Source organism: Salmo trutta, chromosome 7 (genome assembly GCF_901001165.1).
Source record: "Salmo trutta chromosome 7, fSalTru1.1, whole genome shotgun sequence".
Classification (NCBI taxonomy): Eukaryota; Metazoa; Chordata; class Actinopteri; order Salmoniformes; family Salmonidae; genus Salmo; species Salmo trutta.
Window position 1 is genome coordinate 43,747,994 of NC_042963.1, and position 22,034 is coordinate 43,770,027.

The following is a 22,034-nucleotide window of genomic DNA, read 5'->3' on the forward strand; positions in this document are numbered from 1 at the left end:
CCATCTCATGCTACCACTAGAGTGAAAGCACCGCCAGCATTCAAAAGTGACCAAAACATCAGCCAGGAGCATAGGAACTGAGAAGTGGTCTGTGGTCACCACCTGCAGAACCACTCCTTTATTGGGGGTGTCTTGCTAATTGCCTATAATTTCCACCTGTTGTCTATTCCATTTGCACAACAGCATGTGAAATGTATTGTCAATCAGTGTTGCTTCCTAAGTGGACAGTTTGATTTCACAGAAGTGTGATTGACTTGGAGTTACATTATGTTGTTTAAGTGTTCCCTTTATTTTTTTGAGCAGTGTATATTTGTTACTGCTCAACTAAAACAATCTTGGTCGACCAACAGCCTAACGAACAAACAATCAACCAGTCGACTAATTGAGGTCAGCACTAAATCAGCTTAGTTTTTTTTGCAACTTATTTGTTGAACAATCTTTGATGTTTTGTTGCCTCTAGGCCAATTCAGAATGATAACATTTTTACTGATGGTCTTTGTTATTCTTTCTGCTTGCATTTTGTATTTTCATTTTGACGTGTGTATTTTCTGTAATTGATGTAATTCAGGGCTCATTTGTAAAAGAGACCTTGGAAATGATTTTACTTCATTGTAACATTGCCCAGACATACAGTGTCTTCGGAAAGTATTCAGACCCCTTGACTTTTTCCACATTTTGTTAGGTTACAGCCCCTTACGCTAAAATAGATTAAATCGTTTTTCCCCCCTCATCAAACTACACACACAATAACCCATGATGACAAAGCACATTTAAAGAAATTAAATGTAACATTCACATAAGTATTCAGACCCTTTACTCAGTACTTTGTTTAAGCACCTTCGGCAGCAAGAACAGCATCGAGTCTTCTTGGGTATGACTTTACACTTGTATTTGGGGAGTTTCTCCCATTCTTCTCTGCAGATCCTCTCAAGCTCTGTCAGGTCTCTCCAGAGATGTTCAATTGGGTTCAAGTCCGTGCTCTGGCTGGGCCACTCAAGGACATTCAGAGACTTATCCCGAAGCCACTCCTGTGTTGTCTTGGCTGTGTGCTTAGGGTCATTGTCCTGTTGGAAGCTGAACCTTCACCCCAGTCTGAGGTCTGGAGCAGGTCTTCATCAAGGACCTCTGTACTTTGCTCCATTCATCTTTCCCTCGAACCTGACTAATCTCCCAGTCCCTGCCGCTGAAAAACATCCCCACAGCATGATGCTGCCACCACCATGCTTCACCGTAGGGATAGTGGCAGGTTTCCACCAGACATGACGCTTGGAATTCAGGCCAAAGAGTTCAAGCTTGGTTGCATCAGACCAGAGAATCTTATTTCTCATGGTCTGAGAGTCTTTAGGTGCCTTTTGGCAAACTCCATACGGGCTGTCATGTGCCTTTTACTGAGGAGTGGCTTCCATCTGGCCACTCTACCATAAAGGCCTGATTGGTGGAGTGCTGCAGAGATGGTTGTCCTTCTGGAAGGTTCTCCCATCTCCACAGAGTAGCTCTGTCAGAGTGACCATCGGGTTCTTGGTTACCTCCCTGACCAAGATCCTTCTCCACTGATTGCTCAGTTTGGCTGGTCGGCCGGCTCTAGGAAGAGTCTTGGTGGTTCCAAACTTCTTCCATTTAAGAATGAGGGAGGCCACTATGTTCTTGGGGACCTTCAATGCTGCAGAAATGTTTTGGTACCCTTCCCCAGATCTGTGCCTCGACACAATCCTGTCTCTGAGCTCTACGGACAATTCCTTCGACCTCATAGCTTGTTTTTGCTCTGATATGCACTGTCTACTGTGGGACCTTATATAGACAGGTGTGTGTCTTTCCAAATCATGTCCAATCAATTGAATTTACCACAGGTTGACTCCAATCAAGTTATGGAAACAAGATGCACCTGAGCTCAATTTCAAGTCTCATAGCAAAGGGTCTGAACACTTATGTAAATAAGGTATTTCTGTTTTTTATTTTAAATAAATTTGCAAAAATGTCTGAAAACCTGTTTTCGCTTCGTCATTATGGGGTATTGTTTATAGATTGCTCAGGATGTTTTTTTTTTATATCCATTTTAGAATAAGGTTGTAACGTAAAAAATTTGGAAAAGTCAAGGGGTCTGAATACTTTCCGAAGGCACTGTAGCAGTATAAACACTGGTCTAGGATAGCTCACTAACCCAAGATAATGTCAGCTGTTGTAAAAATGCAATAGCTAACAAATAGTGACAAAATGACAAACTGGATATACAGGTAACTGCCAAAATAAAGGAAAGACTTGAGTAAATGAGGGATACAAAGTATATTGTAAGCAGCTGCTTCCATACAGGTGTGGATCCTGAGTTAATTAAGCATTTAACCTCTCTAGGGTAGGGGGCAGTATTTTCACGGCCGGATGAAAAACGTACCCAAATTAAACGGCCTACTACTCGGGCCCAGGAAATAGAATATGCATATTATATTTGGATAGAAAACCATCGGAAGTTTCTAAAACTGTTTGAATGATGTCTGTGAGTATAACAGAACTCATATGGCAGGCAAAAACCTGAGAAAAATCAAACCAGGAAGTGAGAATTCTGGTGCTTGTAGTCCTTTCAAGCCATTGCCTATCAAACACACAGTGACTTAGGGTTCATTTTGCACTTCCTAAGGCTTCCACTAGATGTCAGCAGTCTTTAGAAAGTTGTTTGAGGCGTCTATGATGAACAGAGAGCGAACAGAGGAAGTTGGAAGTTGTTGACTCAGGAAGGTACTGGCGTTCATTGGCTCGCATTCACGTGGGAGTTAGCTGTGTTCCAAAACGTTTTTCAAGACATTGCAATCGTCCGGTTGGAATATTATTGAAGTTCTAAGTGATAAAGGCCCTAAAGATTGATGCTATACAACGTTTGACATGTTTGAACGAACGTAAATATAACTTTTTTTACTTTTCGTCGAAACATTTTCCACGCGCTTCCTACACTTGGAGTAGCTAACTGAACGCGCTAACAACAAGGAGCTATTTGGACATAAATTATGGACTTTATCGAACAAAGCAACAGTTATTGTGGACCTGGGATTCCTGGAAGTGCCTTCTGATGAAGATCAAAGGTAAGTGAATATTTCTAATGCTATTTATGATTTTAGATGACTCCAAAATGGCGGGTATCTGTATTGCCTGGTGTATTTTTCTGAGCGCAGTACTCAGATTATTGCAAAGTGTGCTTTCCTAGTGAAGCTTTTTTGAAATCTGTCACAGCGTTTGCATAAAGGAGATGTTCATCTATAATTCTCTGAATAACAGTTTAATATTTTATCAACGTTTATGGTGAGTATTTTTGTAAATTGTTGTGCTGATTCACCGGGAGTATTGGAGGCAAAATATTTTCTGAACATCATGCGCCAATGTAAAATGGGGTTTATGGATATAAATATGAACTTTATAGAACAAAAAATGCATGTATTGTGTAACATGATGTCCTAGGAGTGTCATCTGATGAAGATCGTCAAAGGTTAGTGCATAATTTTAGCTGGTTTTCTGGTTTTTGTGACGCCTGTCCTTGCTAGGAAAATGGCTGTGTGCTTTTTCTTGTGTTGGAACTGTCCTAACATAATCTAACTTTATGCTTTCGCCATAAAGCCTTTTTGAAATCGGACAATGTGGTTACATTATGGAGACGTGTACCTTTAAAATGGTGTAAAATAGTCCTTTGTTTGAGAACTTTGAATTATGACATTGTGTGGTTTTGAATTTGGCGCTCTGATATTTCACTGGCTGTTGAATAGTGTGAACCGTGGGTGTTAACATCCTATCATGCTTAGGTTAGAGTCTAATATAAAAATGCCCAGTTGCCCATTATTTTGGCTACCATTGCTAGAAGAGATCTGTTATTTTGAAAGAGGGGTCTCAAAGGAGCATAGGGGGTTTAAAAGTTGTGTGTGAACACTTATGGGAGATTCTGGTGCGGCGCCTGAGACGGCATTTTCCACCACCCTCAATGATGGAAATTCTTGTGGAAGAATGGTGTCGCATCCCTCCAAAAGTGTTCCAGACACTTGTAGACTCTATGCCAAGGCACAGTGAAGCTTTCTGGCTCGTGGTGCCCCAACACCCTACTAAGATACTTTATGTTGGTGTTTCCTTTATTTTGGCACATACCTGTATGTTCCAGAGTCACTTTGGTATTTGGAGGGATTCTGCTTTGCTTGTTTTACCTTTTTTGTCTGTGAGAGTGTTTGAAGACATACACCAGTTTGAGGAAGTACGGTTGACCTCAGGAAATGGCACTAGTTTGGCCTGCTTTGGTCTGGTTTGGGATGCTGTCTGAGAAACAAGTACTGGTTTACCCAGGTGTGTTTTACTGTGTGTGGGAAGGAAGACAGTAGGGCAGGTACTCACAGAGTCAGGGTCTCTCTGCTGCTCCAGGAAGGCAGAGAACTCCACCAGTCTGAGTTTGGTGGTCCCGATGGAGCGTCCCTGCCAGGCCGGGGCTGTAGCCGTGGGGGGCTCGTACGCTGGGGGATTACACACAACACTGTCACCTCACTATCCACCGTTTACTGACACTAGGCAATCCAATATGGCGTAGCAGTGCAGACGTGTTGTCATTGTCCCATGTAAAAAAAATTATATATATATATATATTTTTTGTATATATATATATATATTCAATATAATAAATCTCTTTTTCCATTTTTAAATTAAATATACCTTCCGGCAACCCGCCTCACCCAATGTGATACGGATCTGCTATTTTTAGACCTTATAGCTAGAACCTCCATCAGAAGCTAGCCATCAGATGCTAACCAGCTAATTAGACCAGCTAATTAGCTACTAGCTATTTAGTCATTGTTAGCCACTGCTAGCGGCCTTTACCTTTAGCTCAGACACTAGCCGCTTTTAGCCTGGATAATACCCACCAGTCTGCACAACGCGATATCAACCCTGAGCATATCGGACTGCTTTTCTCCACTACATCACTAGATTCCTGCCATAATCTCCGGACCATTACTCCAGATCATCGCAGCTAGCGAGCTGCTACCAAGTGGCCCAGCCCCGAAGCTGCCGTAGTAATTCCGTCCGATGTGCCCTCAACCGGCCTTTGTCGGACATCGGTGAAGACACTTCTGCTAGCCCCGGCCTGCTAACTTTATGAACGCCGTGTCCCCCGCTTTCTAGCGTAGTAACGACTACCTAGCGGCTTCCCTGTTTCATCTATTGCTGTTCACTGGACCCTATGATCACCTGGCTCCATAGCTGATGCCTGCTGGACTGTTCATTAATCACGGTACTCCATTTTTGTTTATTTTGTTTATCTGTCGGCCCCAGCCTCGAACTCAGGCCCCGTGTGTAGTTAACTGACCCTCTCTGCCCATTCATCGCCATTTTACCTGTTGTTGTTGTCTTACCCATTGTTGTCTTAGCTAGCTCTCCCAATCAACACCTGTGATTGCTTTATGCATCGCTTTGTCTCTCTCTAATGTCAATATGCCTTGTATACTGTTGTTTAGGGTAGTTATCATTGTTTTATTTTACTGCGGAGCCCCTAGGCTCACTCAATATGCCTCAGATACCTCTTTTGTCCCACCTCCCACACATGCGGTGACCTCACCTAGCATAACTAGTGCCTCCAGAGATGCAATCTCCCTTAAAGTCAATCAGTGCCTAGGTTTACCTCCACTGTACCCACACCCTACCATACTCTTGTCTGTACATTAATCCCTGAATCTATTCTACCACGCCCAGAAATCTGCTCCTTTAATTCACTGCCCCAACGCACCAGACGACCAGTTTTGATAGCCTTTAGCTGTACTCTGTTCCTCGGGTGATGTAGAGGTTAACCCAGGCCCTGTGTGTCCCCAGGCACTCTCATTTGTTGACTTCTGTAACTGTAAAAGCCTTGGTTTCATGCATGTTAACATCATTTGGTTTTACTCACTGCTTTAGCACACTCCGCCAACCCTGATGTCCTTGCCGTGTCTGAATCCTGGTTTAGGAAGACCACCAAAAATTCTGAGATTTCCATCCCCAACTACAACTTTTCCATCAAGATAGAACTCCCAAATGGGGAGGACTTGCAATCTACTGCGGAGATAGCCTGCAAAGTTCTGTCATACTTTCCAGGTCTATGCCCAAACAGTTCGAGCTTCTAATTTTAAAAATGAATCTCTCCAGAAATAAGTCTCTCACTGTTGCCGCCTGTTATAGATCCCCCCTCAGCTCCCAGCTGTGCCCTGGACACCATATGTGAATTGATTGCCCCCCATCTATCTTCAGAGTTCGTTCTGTTAGGTGACCTAAACTGGGATATGCTTAACACCCCGGCCGTCCTACAATCTAAACTAGATGCCCTCAATCTCACACAAATTATCAAGGAACCCACCAGGTACAACCCTAAATCCGTAAACATGGGCACCCTCATAGATATTATCCTGACCAACTTGCCCTCCAAATACACCTCTGCTGTTTTCAATCAGGATCTCAGCGATCACTGCCTCATTGCATGCATCCGTAATGGGTCCGTGGTCAAACGCTCCCTAAAAACACTTCTGCAAGCAGGCCTTTCTAATCGACCTGGCCCGGGTATCCTGGAAGGATATTGACCTCGTCCCGTCAGTAGAAGATGCCTGGTTGTTCTTTAAAAGTAATTTCCTCCCCATCTTAAATAAGCATGCCCCTTTCAAAAAATGTAGAACTAAGAACAGATATAGCCCTTGGTTCACTCCAGACCTGACTGCCCTCGACCAGCACAAAAACATCCTGTGCCGTACTGCACTAGCATCGAATAGTCCCCGCGATATGCAACTTTTCAGGGAAGTCAGGAACCAATACACACAGTCTGTTAGGAAAGCAAAGGCTAGCTTTTTCAAACAGAAATTTCAAACCTGTAGCTCTAACTCCAAAAAGTTCCGGGACACTGTAAAGTCCATGGAGAATAAGAGCACCTCCTCCCAGCTGCCCACTGCACTGAGGCTAGGAAACACTGTCACCACCGATAAATCCACGATAATTGAGAATTTCAATAAGCATTTCTCTATGGCTGGCCATGCTTTCCTCCTGGCTACCCCAACCCCGGCCAACAGCGGCGCACCCCCCGCAGCTACTTGCCCAAGCCTCCCCAGCTTCTCCGTCACGCAAATCCAGATAGCAGATGTTCTGAAAGAGCTGCAAAAGTTGGACCCCTATAAATCAGCTGCGCTAGACAATCTGGACCCTCTCTTTCTAAAATTATCCTCAGCCATTTTTGCAAACCCTATTACTAGTCTGTTCAACCTCTCTTTCGTATCATCCGAGATTCCTAAAGATTGGAAAGCTGCCGTGGTCATCCCCCTCTTCAAAGGGGGGAGACACTCTAGACCCAAACTGTTACAGACCTATATCCATCCTGCCCTGCCTTTCTAAAGTCTTCGAACGCCAAGTTAACAAACAGATCACTGACCATTTTGAATCCCACCGTACCTTCTCCGCTGTGCAATCTGGTTTCCGAGCTGGTCACGGGTGCACCTCAGCCACGCTGAAGGTACTAAACAATATCATAACCGCCATCGATAAAAGACAGTACTGTGCAGCCGTCTTCATCGACCTGGCCAAGGCTTCGGCGATGTCATTTACAAAATAGCCACCAACACTCTACTCAGAAAACTGGATGCAGTCTATCACAGTGCCATCCGTTTTGTCACCAAAGCCCTATATACCAGCCACCACTGCGACCTGTATGCTCTCGTCGGCTGGCCCTCGCTACATATTCATCGCCAGAACCACTGGCTACAGGTCATCTATAAGTCTTTGCTCGGTAAAGCTCCGCCTTATCTCAGCTCACTGGTCACCATAACAACACCCACCCATAGCACGTGCTACAGCAGGTATATCTCACTGGTCATCCCCAAAGCCAACACCTCTTTGGCCGCCTTTTGTTCCAGTTCTCTGCTGCCAATGACTGGAACGAATTGCAAAAATTGCTGAAGTTGGAGACTTATATCTCCCTCACTAACTTTAAGCATCAGCTATCTGAGCAGCTTACCGATCGCTGTACACAGCCCATCTGTAAATAGCCCATCCAACTACCTACCTTATCCCCATATTGTTTTTATTTACTTTTTTGCTCTTTTGCACACCAGTATTTATATTTGCACATCATCATCTGCACATCTATCATTCCAGTGTTAATTTGCTAAATTGTAATTACTTCGCTACTATTGGCCTATTTATTGCCTTACCACCTTACTCCATTTGCACACACTGTATATAGATTTTCTATTGTGTTATTGACTGTACTTTTGTTTATCCCATGTGTAACTCTGTTGTTGTTTTTTGTCGCACTGCTTTGCTTTATCTTGGCCAGGTCACAGTTGTAAATGAGAACTTGTTCTCAATTGGCCTACCTGGTTAAATACACTCACTAACATGATACCCATTAGCTATATCACTAGTAGCATTAGCCATGTAACAGTATTAATGCCATGATAATAGGTGCCATTGGAGTTTTTTTTGAGCGTTGGCCTCAGATAAAGTGAAATGAGCTGATAGAAATAGGGTGGATAGAGTAAAAGGGCACCCTCACCTGAGATGGTGGTCGTTACAGCTGTCTGGCTGGGGTAGGCCTGCTGGGAAAATGGCTTGATGCTTAAGATAAAAAGAAAAAATCAGCAAGTTGACCTGGTTATTGTAATAATACAAAAAATTAACTAGGTAGATAAGTTATAAAATCGAGCTAACAAATTAGTTAAGTTATTACTTCATCTTATATTATCAATAACAAGACAGACACATTAGGACGACTTACTCTTGTGAGGATCCAGGCTGGCCAGTGGATATCATACCCTGCCAAAACTAGGGAAGAGTAAATTAACGGACAATCAGGACAGCACAATGCACATCAAGTCAATTGTTACGAAATATGTGTGTTTAGTGAGGGGTGTCTTACCCCTGTCGCCCCAGGGAAGGTGGGTCTTGGGAGGCCCAGCTTGTTGTGGATGGCAGTGGCAGAGACGATCTGAGCCGAGGACATGGAGGCCATACTCTGCAGTGCCTTGTCTTTCACACTCTGGTCCTTCAGCAGAACACAACACAATGACTCGGAGTGGTGGGACAAAGAACAAGCAACAACAACCAAACAAACTCACACACCCACACACATATACAGTGAGGGAAAAAAGTATTTGATCCCCTGCTGATTTTGTACATTTGCCCACTGACAAAGAAATGATCAGTCTATAATTTTAATGGTAGGTTTATTTGAACAGTGAGAAACAGAATAACAACAAAAAAATCCAGAAAAACGCATGTCAAAAATTGTCTAAATTGATTTGCATTTTAATGAGGGAAGTAAGTATTTGACCCCCTCTCAATCAGAAAGATTTCTGGCTCCCAGGTGTCTTTTATACAGGTAACGAGCTGAGATTAGGAGCACACTCTTAAAGGGAGTGCTCCTAATCTCAGCTTGTTACCTGTATAAAAGACACCTGTCCACAGAAGCAATCAATCAGATTCCAAACTCTCCACCATGGCCAAGACCAAAGAGCTCTCCAAGGATGTCAGGGACAAGATTGTTGACCTACACAAGGCTGGAATAGGCTACAAGACCATCGCCAAGCAGCTTGGTGAGAAGGTGACAACAGTTGGTGCGATTATTCACAAATGGAAGAAACACAAAAGAACTGTCAATCTCCCTCGGTCTGGGGCTCCATGCAAGATCTCACCTCGTGGAGTTGCAATGATCATGAGAACGGTGAGGAATCAGCCCAGAATTACACGGGAGGATCTTGTCAATGATCTCAAGGCAGCTGGGACCATAGTCACCAAGAAAACTATTGGTAACACACTACGCTGTGAAGGACTGAAATCCTGCAGCGCCCACAAGGTCCCCCTGCTCAAGAAAGCACATATACATGCCCGTCTGAAGTTTGCCAATGAACATCTGAATGATTCAGAGGACAACTGGGTGAAAGTATTGTGGTCAGATGAGACCAAAATGGAGCTCTTTGGCATCAACTCAACTCGCCGTGTTTGGAGGAGGAGGAATGCTGCCTATGACCCCAAGAACTTCATCCCCACCGTCAAACATGGAGGTGGAAACATGATGCTTTGGGGGTGTTTTTCTGCTAAGGGGACAGGACAACTTCACCGCATCAAAGGTACGATGGACGGGGCCATGTACCGTCAAATCTTGGGTGAGAACCTCCTTTCCTCGGCCAGGGCATTGAAAATGGGTCGTGGATGGGTATTCCAGCATGACAATGACCCAAAACACACGGCCAAGGCAACAAAGGAGTGGCTCAAGAAGACGCTAATTAAGATCCTGGAGTGGCCTAGCCAGTCTCCAGACCTTAATCCCATAGAAAATCTGTGGAGGGAGCTGAAGGTTCGAGTTGCCAAACGTCAGCCTCGAAACCTTAATGACTTGGAGAAGATCTGCAAAGAGGAGTGGGACAAAATCCCTCCTGAGATGTGTGCAAACCTGGTGGCCAACTACAAGAAACGTCTGACCTCTGTGATTGCCAACAAGGGTTTTGCCACCAAGTACTAAGTCATGTTTTGCAGAGGGGTCAAATACTTATTTCCCTCATTAAAATGCAAATCATTTGATAACATTTTTGACATGCGTTTTTCTGGATTTTTTTGTTTGTTATTCTGACTCTCACTGTTCAAATAAACGTACCATTAAAATTATAGACTGAACATTTCTTTGTCACTGGGCAAACGTACAAAATCAGCAGGGGATCAAATACTTTTTTCCCTCACTATAGACAATATCACACACACACACACATATATAGAGAACATCACACACACAAGGCCGCCTACTTGCCTGAAAAATGTGCTTTTAAGAGTACAGAATTCTATTGCTCTTAATATTTCTCTGAGACTGGTGAATAAAAACACAGAACACCCATTGTGTTGTTACTGAGTCTTGAATTGAATACCTATCCATTTAAACTAGTTTTTCTTCTAACAGTACATTACCCAAACAGATTGTCACAAGTGGCGCAACTAAGGGCTGGATTTAATCCGTATTGCGAAGATCCAAGTTAAAATTCAAAGGTCATTTCTGATTGAGCTGACATTGGCAGCGTTTACTGCAGTCTACAAGAACGTTGGAACATTGCCTTTAAATTTCAATCGAGCTATAACGCGGACACAGATTGAATCCAGCCCTAAGTGATTGAAAGATTCCCACAACCAAGGACATCAGGGCAAGATTCTAGTGTATGCTGAACATTGGAAAGAAAGCACTCCAGTGCTTGAGTTCTCTGTAGAGAAGTGGCATTTGTGGGCATTTTATAAGTTGGACATTTTAATCAAATTCATGAAAAACATACAGTACCAGTCAAAGGTTTGGACATGCAGTTGAAGTCGGAAGTTTACATACACTTAGGTGGAGTCATTATAACTTGTTTTTCAACCTCTCCGCAAATTTCTTGTTAACAAACTATAGTTTGGCAAGTCGGTTAGGACATCTACTTTGTGCATGACACAAGTAATTTTTCCAACAATTGTTTACAGACAGATTATTTCACTTATAATTCACAATATCACAATTCTAGTGGGTCAGAAATGTACATACAATAAGTTGACTGTGCCTTTAAACAGCTTGGAAAATTCCAATGATGTCATGGCTTAGAAGCTTCTGATAGGTTAATTTACATCATTTGAGTCAATTGGAGGTGTACCTGTGGATACATTTCAAGGCCTACCTTCAAGCTCAACCTTTGCTTGACACCATGGTAAAATCAAAAGAAATCAGCCAAGACCTCAGAAAAGAATTGTAGACCTCCACAAGTCTGGTTCATCCTTGGGAGCAATTTCCTAATGCCTGAAGGTACCACGTTCATCTGTACAAACAATAGTATGCAAGTATAAACACCATGGGACCACGCAGCCGGCAGACCGCTCAGGAAGGAGACGCGTTCTGTCTCCTAGAGATGAACGTACTTTGGTGTGAAAGGTGAAAATCAATCCCAAAACAACAGCAAAGGACCTTGTAAAGATGCTGGAGGAAACAGGTACAAAACTATCTATATCCACAGTAAAACAAGTCCTATATCGACATAACCTGAAAGGCCGCTCAGCAAGGAAGAAGCCACTGCTCCAAAACCGCCATAAAAAAGCCAGACTACGGTTTGCAACTGCACATGGAAACAAAGATCATACTTTTTGGAGAAATGTCCTCTGGTCTGATGAAACAAAAATAGAACTGTTTAGCCATAATGACCATCGTTATGGTTGGAGGAAAAAGGGACAGGCTTGCAAGCCGAAGAACAACATCCCAACTGTGAAGCATGGGGGTGGCAGCATCATGTTGTGGGGGTGCTTTGCTGCAGGAGGGACTGGTGAACTTCACAAAATAGATGGCATCATGAGGCAGGAAAATGATGAGTATATATTGAAGCAACATCTCAAGACATCAGTCAGGAAGTTAAAGCTTGGTCGCAAATGGGTCTTCCAAATGGACTATGACCCCAAGCATACTTCCAAAGTTGTGGCAAAATGGCTTAAGGACAACAAAGTCAAGGTATTGGAGTGGCCACCACAAAGTCCTGACCTCAATCCCATAGAGAATTTGTGGGCAGAACTGAAAATGCATGTGCGAGCAAGGAGGCTTACAAACCTGACTCAGTTACACCAGCTCTGTCAGGAGGAATGGGCCAAAATTCACCCAACTTATTGTGGGAAGCTTGTGGAAGGCTACCCGAAACGTTTGATCCAAGTTAAACAATTTAAAGGCAATGCTACCAAAAATTCAAATTGAGTGTATGTAAACTTCTGACCCACTGGGAATGTGATGAAAGAAATAAAAGCTGAAATAAATCACTCACTCTACTATTATTTTTTACTAGGTTTAAATGTCAGGAATTGTGAAAAACGGAGTTCAAATGTGTTTGGCTAAGGTGTATGTGAACTTCCGACTTCAACTGTACCTACTCATTCAAGGGTTTTTCTTAATTTTTACTATTTTCTACATTGTAGAATAATAGTGAAGACATCAAACCTATGAAATAACACATATGGAATCAGGTAGTAACCGAGAAATGTTTAAACAAATCAAAATAGATTTTAGATTCTTCTAACGAGCCACCCTTTGCTTTGATAACAGCTTTGCACACTCTTGGCATTCTCTCAACCAGCTTCATGAGGAATGCTTTTCCAACAATCTTGAAGGAGTTCCCACATATGCTGAGCACTTGATGGATGCTTTTCCTTCACTCTGTGGTCCTTTACTCTGAGGTTAGGTGATTGTGGAGGCCAGGTCATCTGATGCAGCACTCCATCACTCTCCTTGGCCAAATAGCCCTTAAACAGCCTGGAGGTGTGTTTACGGTCATTGTCCCGTTGAAAAAGTAATGAAAGTCCGACTAAGCGCAAACCAGATGGGATGGCGTATCGCTGCAGAATGTTGTGGTGGCCATGCTGATTAAGAGTGCCTTGAATTCTAAATAAATCACAAACAGTGTCAACAGCAAAGCACCCCCACACCATCACACCTCCTCCTCCATGCTTCACAGTGGGAACCACACATACGGAGATCATCCGTTCACCTACTGTGCGTCTCACAAAGACATGGCAGTTGTAATAAAGAAATCTCAAATTTGGACTCATCAGACCAAAGGACAGATTTCCACCAATCTAATGTCCATTGCTCATGTTTCTTGGCCCAAGCAAGTGTCTTTTTATTATTTGAACTCTGAAGCATTTATTTGGCCTGCAATTTGAGGTGCAGTTAACTCTAATGTACTTATCCTCTGCAGCAGAGGTAACTCTGGGTCTTCCTTTCCTGTGGCGGTCCTCATGAGAGCCAGTTTCATCATTGTGCTTGATGGTTTTTGTGACTACGCTTGAAGAAACTTTCAAAGTTCTTGAAATGTTCCGTACTGACTGACCTTCATGTCTTAAAGTAATGATGGTCTGTCATTTCTCTTTGCTTATTTGAGCTGTTTTTGCCATAATATGGACTTATATATGGACTCTTTTACCAAATAGGGCTATCTTCTGTATATCACCCCTACCTTGTCACAACACAACTGATTAGCTCAAATGCATTATGCATTATTCTACAAATAAACTTTTAACCTCTATGGGACCCCTTCCCGTTCTCATGCCGTTAACGGGATTGAGTTTGACAACAGCCAGTGGAAAATCAGAGCGCCAAATTTAAAACAGCTAAAATTTCATAATTCCATTTTCTCAAACAATCAACTATTTTACACCATTTTAAAGATAAACTTCTCATTAATCTAACCACATTGTCCGATTTCAAAAAGGCTTTACGGCGAAAGCATAAAGTTAGATTATGTTAGGACAAACTTCACAAGAAACACCACACAGCCATTTCCAAGCAACTAGATGCATCACAAAAACCCAAAACACAGCTAAATGAAGCACTAACCTTTGACGATCTTCATCAGATGACACTCCTAGGACATTATGTTAGACAATACATATATGTTTTGCTCGATAATGTTCATATTTATATCCAAAAACAGAATTTTACCTTGGCGTGTAATGTTGAGAAATGTTTTCTCTCCAAACCTACTGGTGAATCAGCACAATGAGCACACAGTACGTAAATTCTCATCGTAAACATTGATCAATATAGAAGTGTTATGCACAGAATTATAGATACACCTCTCCTAAATGTAATCACGTTGTCCAATTTCAAAAAAGGTTCACGGCGAAAGCACAATTTGCAATAATCTGAGTACAGCCCAGATGACACTAACAACTAGCAAACAGAAAACCGCCATCTTGGAGTCAATAAAACTAACAAATTACATTATAAATATTCACTTACCTTTGATTATCTTCATCAGAAGGTACTCCCAGGAATCACAGCTCCACAATAAATGTTCGATAAAGTTCATTTCCAAATAATCCATTTTGTTCGCGCGTTAGGTTCGCGTGCTTACTTAGTCCAGACGCAAAGTCAAAAAAGTTATACTACAGTTTGTAGAAACATGTCAAACGATGTATAGAATCAATCTTTAGGTTGCTTTTATCATATATCTTGAATAAAATTCCAACCGGACCTATACGTTCTCTTTAGCATTGAATATGAACTCAGCTCGCTCCCAGTTTACCACAGCTGGTATTCCCTTCAAATTCACCATAGAATCTTCAAACACTGTTCTAAAGACTGCTGACATCTAGTGGAAGCTTTAGGAAGTGCAAAATGAACCCTAACTCACTGTATACAGTCAAGGCAATCACTTGAAAGGACTACAAGCACCAGACTTCCCACTTCCTGCTTGGATTTCTCTCAGGTTTTTGCCTGCCATATGAGTTCTGTTATACTCACAGACACCATTCAAACAGTTTTAGAAACTTCAAAGTGTGTTCTATCCAAATCTACTAATAATATGCATATTCTAGTTTATGGGACAGAGTAGTAACCTGTTTAAATTGGGTATGTTTTTCATCCGGCCGTGAAAATACTGCCCCCTAGCCCCAACAGGTTAACAAGGCACACCTGTTAATTGAAATGCATTCCAGGTGAGTACCTCATGAAACTGGTTGAGGGAATGCCAAGAGTGTGCAAAGCAAGGGTTGCTACAAGGGTGGCTACTTTCAAGAATCTTGTTTTACACTTTTTTGGTTACAACATGATTCTATATGTGTTATTTCATAGTTTTGATGTATTCACTATTATTCTACAATGTAGAAAATAGTCAAAATAAAGAAAAACCCTGGAATGAGTAAGTGTGTCCAAACTTTTGACTGGTACTGTATGTATTTGTGTAAGCGTGGGTTAATGTTTTGCCTCACTGCCATTTGAATGAAAGAATCCTTGGGAGAGGATGAGCATGCTGGCAATGACGATGCACTGAGATGGAGCATACGCAGTAGCTGCTGGTGATAGATACACACAGGACATACATTACACAGTACATAGGCCTTCCGCAGCAGAACACAACACTATGGGTCTAAGAGCAGGGACACCTTCACATCAAGCTGTACAGACGGGCCTGAAGCACAGCCAACAGTACAGTATATTGAGGGTGGTACTTACCATACATATGACCTGAATGCAAAGAGATGAGAGTGGTTTTACTCTTACAGGCCACTTATCACCTGTATACTTCACTATTTGGACAAGGCTAACTAGTGTCTGTATTACAACATAGGATGATGATAATGTTCAGATAGTTAGAGATGAAATGGGAGGTATTGACAGTGGTATGTAAAGCATGACCTTGCAAACATAGGCCATGCAAGCCGGCCTGCAAGCTGAACCTGCACGAACAGCTTCAATGTTAAGCGATAATAAGGTCATAACTTCTGGCTGACTGCTAGCTCATCTACTGTACAATCAACAGCGAACACGTCCTGGCAGTACGCTGCCTGAATTTGCTGTCAGTAGCTTGCTGTCCTAACGTCATGCACTGAGAACATTGTGAAATCGATTTTCGGGATCAAAATGTATATATCTAAAAAAAAATACATTTCAGTATTTTCTTGCAAGTTGACGGAAGAGATTTGCATTGTACAACACTGTTTAATGAAATATTATGAAACTGAACATACAATTAAATCCTTGATCAGTGACAAAGAGTGAAGAACTATTACATTGCAAAGAGAGTTCAGTTCCGCTATTATTTTGTTAGTTACAGGAAGCAATAAGAAACAGAGCACAACACGGGGAAGTCTGGGACTAGCCCATCGAATGCTAAACAGGAATATCAGATGTGAGGAATCTTAGATGCATCCCACCTGTCACCACGGCAACAGAAACAGGAAGCTACACAAACAGTGCAGTAGGCAGTAGCTCTTACCTTTAGCTTGGTGTGAAACTCCCGAGATTTCCGTCTGGCAAGAACCTGAATGTGACTGGAGACCTGTTGGGAGGGAGACAAGGGAACAGACTGTTACTATGGAGATGAAAAGAAAGCGGGCCTAACCCCGCCACTGGGGGCACACACTCCTCCCTTGACAACTGCTGCCAGCGCCCTGTATACCTCCACATTTCTCTCTGGCTAAGATTCAACAGTGAAAAAACACCTGTGGTCTTTTGACATCAAGTGCTATGCATCATGCAAAAACATTCTTCAATAGGAGACCTGTTTTGATTCTATGCATAGCCACACAGCTCAAAGTGTCTGAGTTCGGCCTGTGGCGTCAGATGACCTGCATTCCAGCACCCTCTAAGGGCTGCACAGAAAATGGCAATGTGTGTACATCAGGGATTGGACAGTGAGTGAGTATGTACATCAGGGATTGGACAGTGAGTGAGTACTTCAGGGATTGGACAGTGAGTGGTTCAGGTTTCATTACACAGTACACAGCATATCTGAGTCAGTGTTTCCCCTATATTCATTTAGCAGCGGTGTGCAGCCATTGCTAAATCGTTGCCGCCACGCCAGAAAATGTGATAAATGTTTTAAGTAATACTAATTATATAAATATATATATATATATATAGAGAGAGAGAGAGATAGAGAGAGAGAGAAATAAAAAATAGGTTGGGTAAAACATTTTCAGTGTAAACTGAAATGTGTAGAATTGCAGGAAATTTGTTTTAAAATGGCAACATTTTGTCTCTGTGGCCAAGAGGAGGGACTCTGATATTTTGAGTTCGGAGACCACGCCATTGGCCACGTCCATACCATTCCCCCCTTGCCACAAAAAAAAGAGAAAACTCATATGGGAAAGGCAGTCCTCTTACCTGCTTTCTTGTCCTTGTCTTTCCCGTTCTTAGTTTGATGTATCTTGCTATCAATTCATTGCGACCTGAGGGAAGAAACAAAGCACTAAGATAGCAGTCTGGGTGTGTAGGTAGTGGCCCCCTGACTTTTGTGTCCACTCTAGACAGGTGGGTATATGTGGAGGGGGCCTGGTGGGGGAGACTAACCCTAACCCTCGTTCACTTGGAGGGGACCATTGTGTTAAGGCCACACGGACAGGCGGACAACATGTGACCTCGGCCGAACAAACAGCATCTGGGGGATATAGTGGTGTGACCCTACTCCCAGCAGGCTCGCACTGTAATCTCCCGCCGCCCATGCTGGGGCCTCCCTACTCTCAATCGTGTACACATAACATGACAATATGGGCATTCATGCAGACGCCCAATCCCCAGATCAAAGGCCGCAAAACGGCCAGCTGTAAGCATGCTTACTGCTGAATAATTCATTCTTTTCACCAGCTTGCAAACACGCTCAGCAGGACTTGGCAGGCGTGCTAAACAAGAGAGAGGGAGAGAGAGGGTGAAGGAAAGAGTGAGAGGGAGGGAGAGAGCGAGAGGGATGGAGGGAGGGAAGGAGAAAGAGAGGGAGAAGATTAAAGACCCTCAACCTAACAGACCAAACCAAGAAAATCCCTCCCCCATGATACTCATAAGATAGCCCACTATGAGTTGAGTAAGCTAATCTTTATTTTCAGAGCTAGACAAAAAGATTGCACTGCCAGAAAAGAGCCAAGACAGAGAAGGTTCTGCACTGATGGACATTATTATAGTCAAACGTTTCAAAGAGGTAACACTGCTCTATTTCACTCAGCTTTTTTCTGAAACCTTGTTCAAAATCAGGTCCATCACAAATCCCTGCTGTGCTTGTTTTCTCTATAAAACCAGCCAATTAATGTCATTACTGCATGTGAAACATACATTCAAATTAGTTCTCTCTGAAAACACTTAGAAAAACCCCCATCTTATTCAAATGCCTTGCAAATATCAACTAGACAATATCTCCTTCCATGATCCCTCAAAAGCAGGAGAAATGGTGGGGAACGTATTGGAGCCTATTACTAGCAGTGTTAGACCAGAATACAATGGACGTCTACAGGTACTACTGTAGAGGTGTGACGTTTAAACATCTAAACGAATTTGGGATCGTTAACATTTTGAAAAAATCCCTAACTGAAAACGTTTTATTAAATTAAAATCACAGTGCAGTCATCACCAGACTACCACTAACAGATTGGTCCCGATCATCATCATCATAAAGGCCAAACAATGTTTTTACCAAAAACAGTGATGAGCTGATGGAGAAATTGTACAATGATTGCTCTTGCAAGTACAAAGTGCAAGCTCTCAAACACCATACGTGGCATTAACAACAGAATGTTGGACATCGATGAACATGCTGTCATTCCTCACATTTGTACTAGGATTTAATCTTCAATCAGAGGCACACAACAGAGAACCTAAAATGGCGTCTGGATGATATACGATTAAGACTATCCTACCAACAGGACATTAAAAACTGTAATATCTTATGTTTTACCGAGTCGTGGCTAAACGATGACACAGATAATATAGAGCTGACTGGCTTCTCTGTGCATCAGCAGGACAGAGCAGCTGTAAATAACTGCTGGTGCGCGAAGTCTAATATTAAAGAAGTCTCAAGGTATTGCTCGCCTGAGATAGAATACCTCATGATAAGCTGTAGGCCACACGAGCCGTCTATTTACCACCACAAACCGATGATTGGCACTAAGACCGCACTCAACGAGCTGTATAAGGCCATAAGCAAACAAGAAAATGCTCATCCAGAAGTAGCGCCCCTAGTGGCCGGGGACTTTAATGGAGGCGAACTTAAATCTGTTGTACCTCATTTCTACTAGCATGTCAAATGTGCAACCAGAGGGAAAAAAACTCGACCACCTTTACTCCACACACAGAGACACGTACAAAGCTCTCCCTCGCCCTCCATATGGCAAATCTGACCACAATATCCTCCTGATTCCTGCTTACAAGCAAAAACTAAAACAGGAAGTACCAGTGACTCGCTCAATACGGAAGTGGTCAGATGACGTAGATGTTACGCTACAGGACTGTTTTGCTAACACAGACTGGAACATGTTCCGGGATTCATCCAATGGCATTGAGGAGTATACCACCTCAGTCACCGGCTTCATCAATAAGTGCATCGACGACGTCGCCCCCACAGTGACCGTACGTACATATCCGAACCAGAAGCCAACATTCGCAACGAGCTAAAGGCTAGAGCTGACGTTTTCAAGGAGCGGGACACTAATCCAGACTCTTACAAGAAATCCCGCTAAATCCTCAGGCAAACCATCAAACAGGCAAAGTGTCAATACAGGACTAAGACTGAATCCTACTACACCAGCTCTGACTCTTGTTGGATGTGGCAAGGCTTGAAAACTATTACGGACTACAAAAGGAAACCCAGCCGTGAGCTGCCCAGTGACGCAAGCCTGCCAGACGAGCTAAACGCCTTTTATGCTCGCTTCGAGGCAAGCAACACTGAATTATGCATGAGAGCACCAGCTGTTCCGGACAGCTGTGTGATCACACTCACCGTAGCCGATGTGAGCAATACCTTTAAACAGGTCAACATTCACAAAGCCACGGGGCCAGACGGATTATCAGGATGTGTACTCAAAGCATGCATGGATCAACTTGCAAGTGTCTTCACTGATATTTTCAACCTCTCCCTGACTGAGTCTGTAATACCTACATGTTTCAAACAGAGCACCATAGTGCCCAAGAAAGCAAAAGTAACCTGCCTAAATGATTACCGCCCCGTAGCACTCACGTCGGTAGCCATGAAGTGCTTTGAAAGGATGGTCATGGCTCACATCAAAACCATCATGCCAGAAACCCTAGACCCACTCCAATTTGCATACCGCCCCACAGTCACATTCACACAGTCGCACTCCACACTGCCCTTTCCCACCTGGGCAAAAGGAAAACCTATGTGAGAATGCTGTTCATTGACTACAGCTCAGCATTCAACACCATAGTACCCACATAACTCATCACTAAGCTAAGGACCCTGGGACTAAACACCTCCCTCTGCAACTGGATCCTGGACTTCCTGACGGCCTGCCCCCAAGTGGTAAGGTTAGGCAACAACACATCTGCCATGCTGATCCTCAACACTAGGGCCCCTAAGGGGTGCGCGCTTAGTCCCCTCCATAGACTGTTCTCTCTGCTACTCCCTGTTCACCCACCACAAGGTGGCCAAGCACGACTCTAACACCATCATTAAGTTTGCTGATGACACAACAGTGGTAGGCCTGATCACCGACAACAATGAGACAGCCTATAGGGAGGAGGTCAGAGACCTGGCAGTGTGGTGCCAGGACAACAACCTCTCTCTCAATGTGAGCAAGACAAAGGAGCTGATCGTGGACCATAGGAAAAGGAAGGCCAAACAGGAAATAGAAAAGGAGGGCCAATCACCAATGAACTATCATGGTCCAAACACACCAAGTAAATCTGACTTTGGTGAATGCTAAACTTGCTGGGTGTCTAAATAGCTAGCCCTGTGATGCCGGGCTATCTACTTAGAATATTGCAAAATGTGCTTTCACCGAAAAGCTATTTTAAAATCGGACATATCGAGTGCATAGAGGAGTTCTGTATCTATAATTCTTAAAATAATTGTTGTTTTTTGTGAACGTTTATTGTGAGTAATTTAGTAAATTCACCGGAAGTTTGCGGTGGGTATGCTAGTTCTGAACGTCACATGCTAATGTAAAAAGCTGGTTTTTGATATAAATATGAACTTGATTGAACAAAACATGCATGTATTGTATAACATAATGTCCTAGGAGTGTCATCTGATGAAGATCAAAGGTTAGTGCTGCATTTAGCTGTGGTTTTGGTTTTTGTGACATTATATGCTAGCTTGAAAAATGGGTGTCTGATTATTTCTGGCTGGGTACTCTGCTGACATAATCTAATGTTTTGCTTTCATTGTAAAGCCTTTTTGAAATCGGACAGTGTGGTTAGATTAACGAGAGTCTTGTCTTTAAAATGGTGTAAAATAGTCATATGTTAGAGAAATTGAAGTAATAGCATTTCTAAGGTATTTGAATATCGCGCCACGGGATTCCACTGGCTGTTGAGTAGGTGGGACGATTTCGTCCCACATACCCTAGAGAGGTTAACCTGTTTAGGATAGGGGGCAGTATTTTCACGGACGGATAAAAAACTTACCCGATCTAATCTGGTTATTACTCCTGCCCAGAAACTAGAATATGCATATAATTTGATTTGGATAGAAAACACCCCAAAGTTTCTAAAACTGTTTGAATGGTGTCTGTGAGTATAACAGAACTCATATGGCAGGCCAAAACCTGAGAAGATTCCATACAGGAAGTGCCCTCTCTGA

The 22,034-nt window shown here is 42.9% G+C and overlaps 1 protein-coding gene across 3 annotated transcripts in view; it reads right to left on the minus strand.

Annotated features, from left to right (window-relative positions):
* The window catches only part of LOC115197471 (transcriptional enhancer factor TEF-1-like), a 108,661-nt gene that overhangs the window by 10,095 nt on the left and 76,532 nt on the right, over positions 1-22,034 (minus strand). For 2 of the 3 annotated variants that reach the window (XM_029759029.1, XM_029759030.1), the window contains 7 exons: positions 17,615-17,679; positions 16,725-16,787; positions 15,962-15,973; positions 8,882-9,007; positions 8,741-8,787; positions 8,519-8,580; positions 4,357-4,472 (listed from right to left, as the gene is read on the minus strand). In XM_029759029.1, coding sequence (XP_029614889.1) covers positions 4,357-4,472; positions 8,519-8,580; positions 8,741-8,787; positions 8,882-9,007; positions 15,962-15,973; positions 16,725-16,787; positions 17,615-17,679 — 491 coding nt within the window. The remainder of the gene's footprint in view (positions 1-4,356; positions 4,473-8,518; positions 8,581-8,740; positions 8,788-8,881; positions 9,008-15,961; positions 15,974-16,724; positions 16,788-17,614; positions 17,680-22,034) is intronic. The other variant, XM_029759031.1, reaches the window with a different exon arrangement.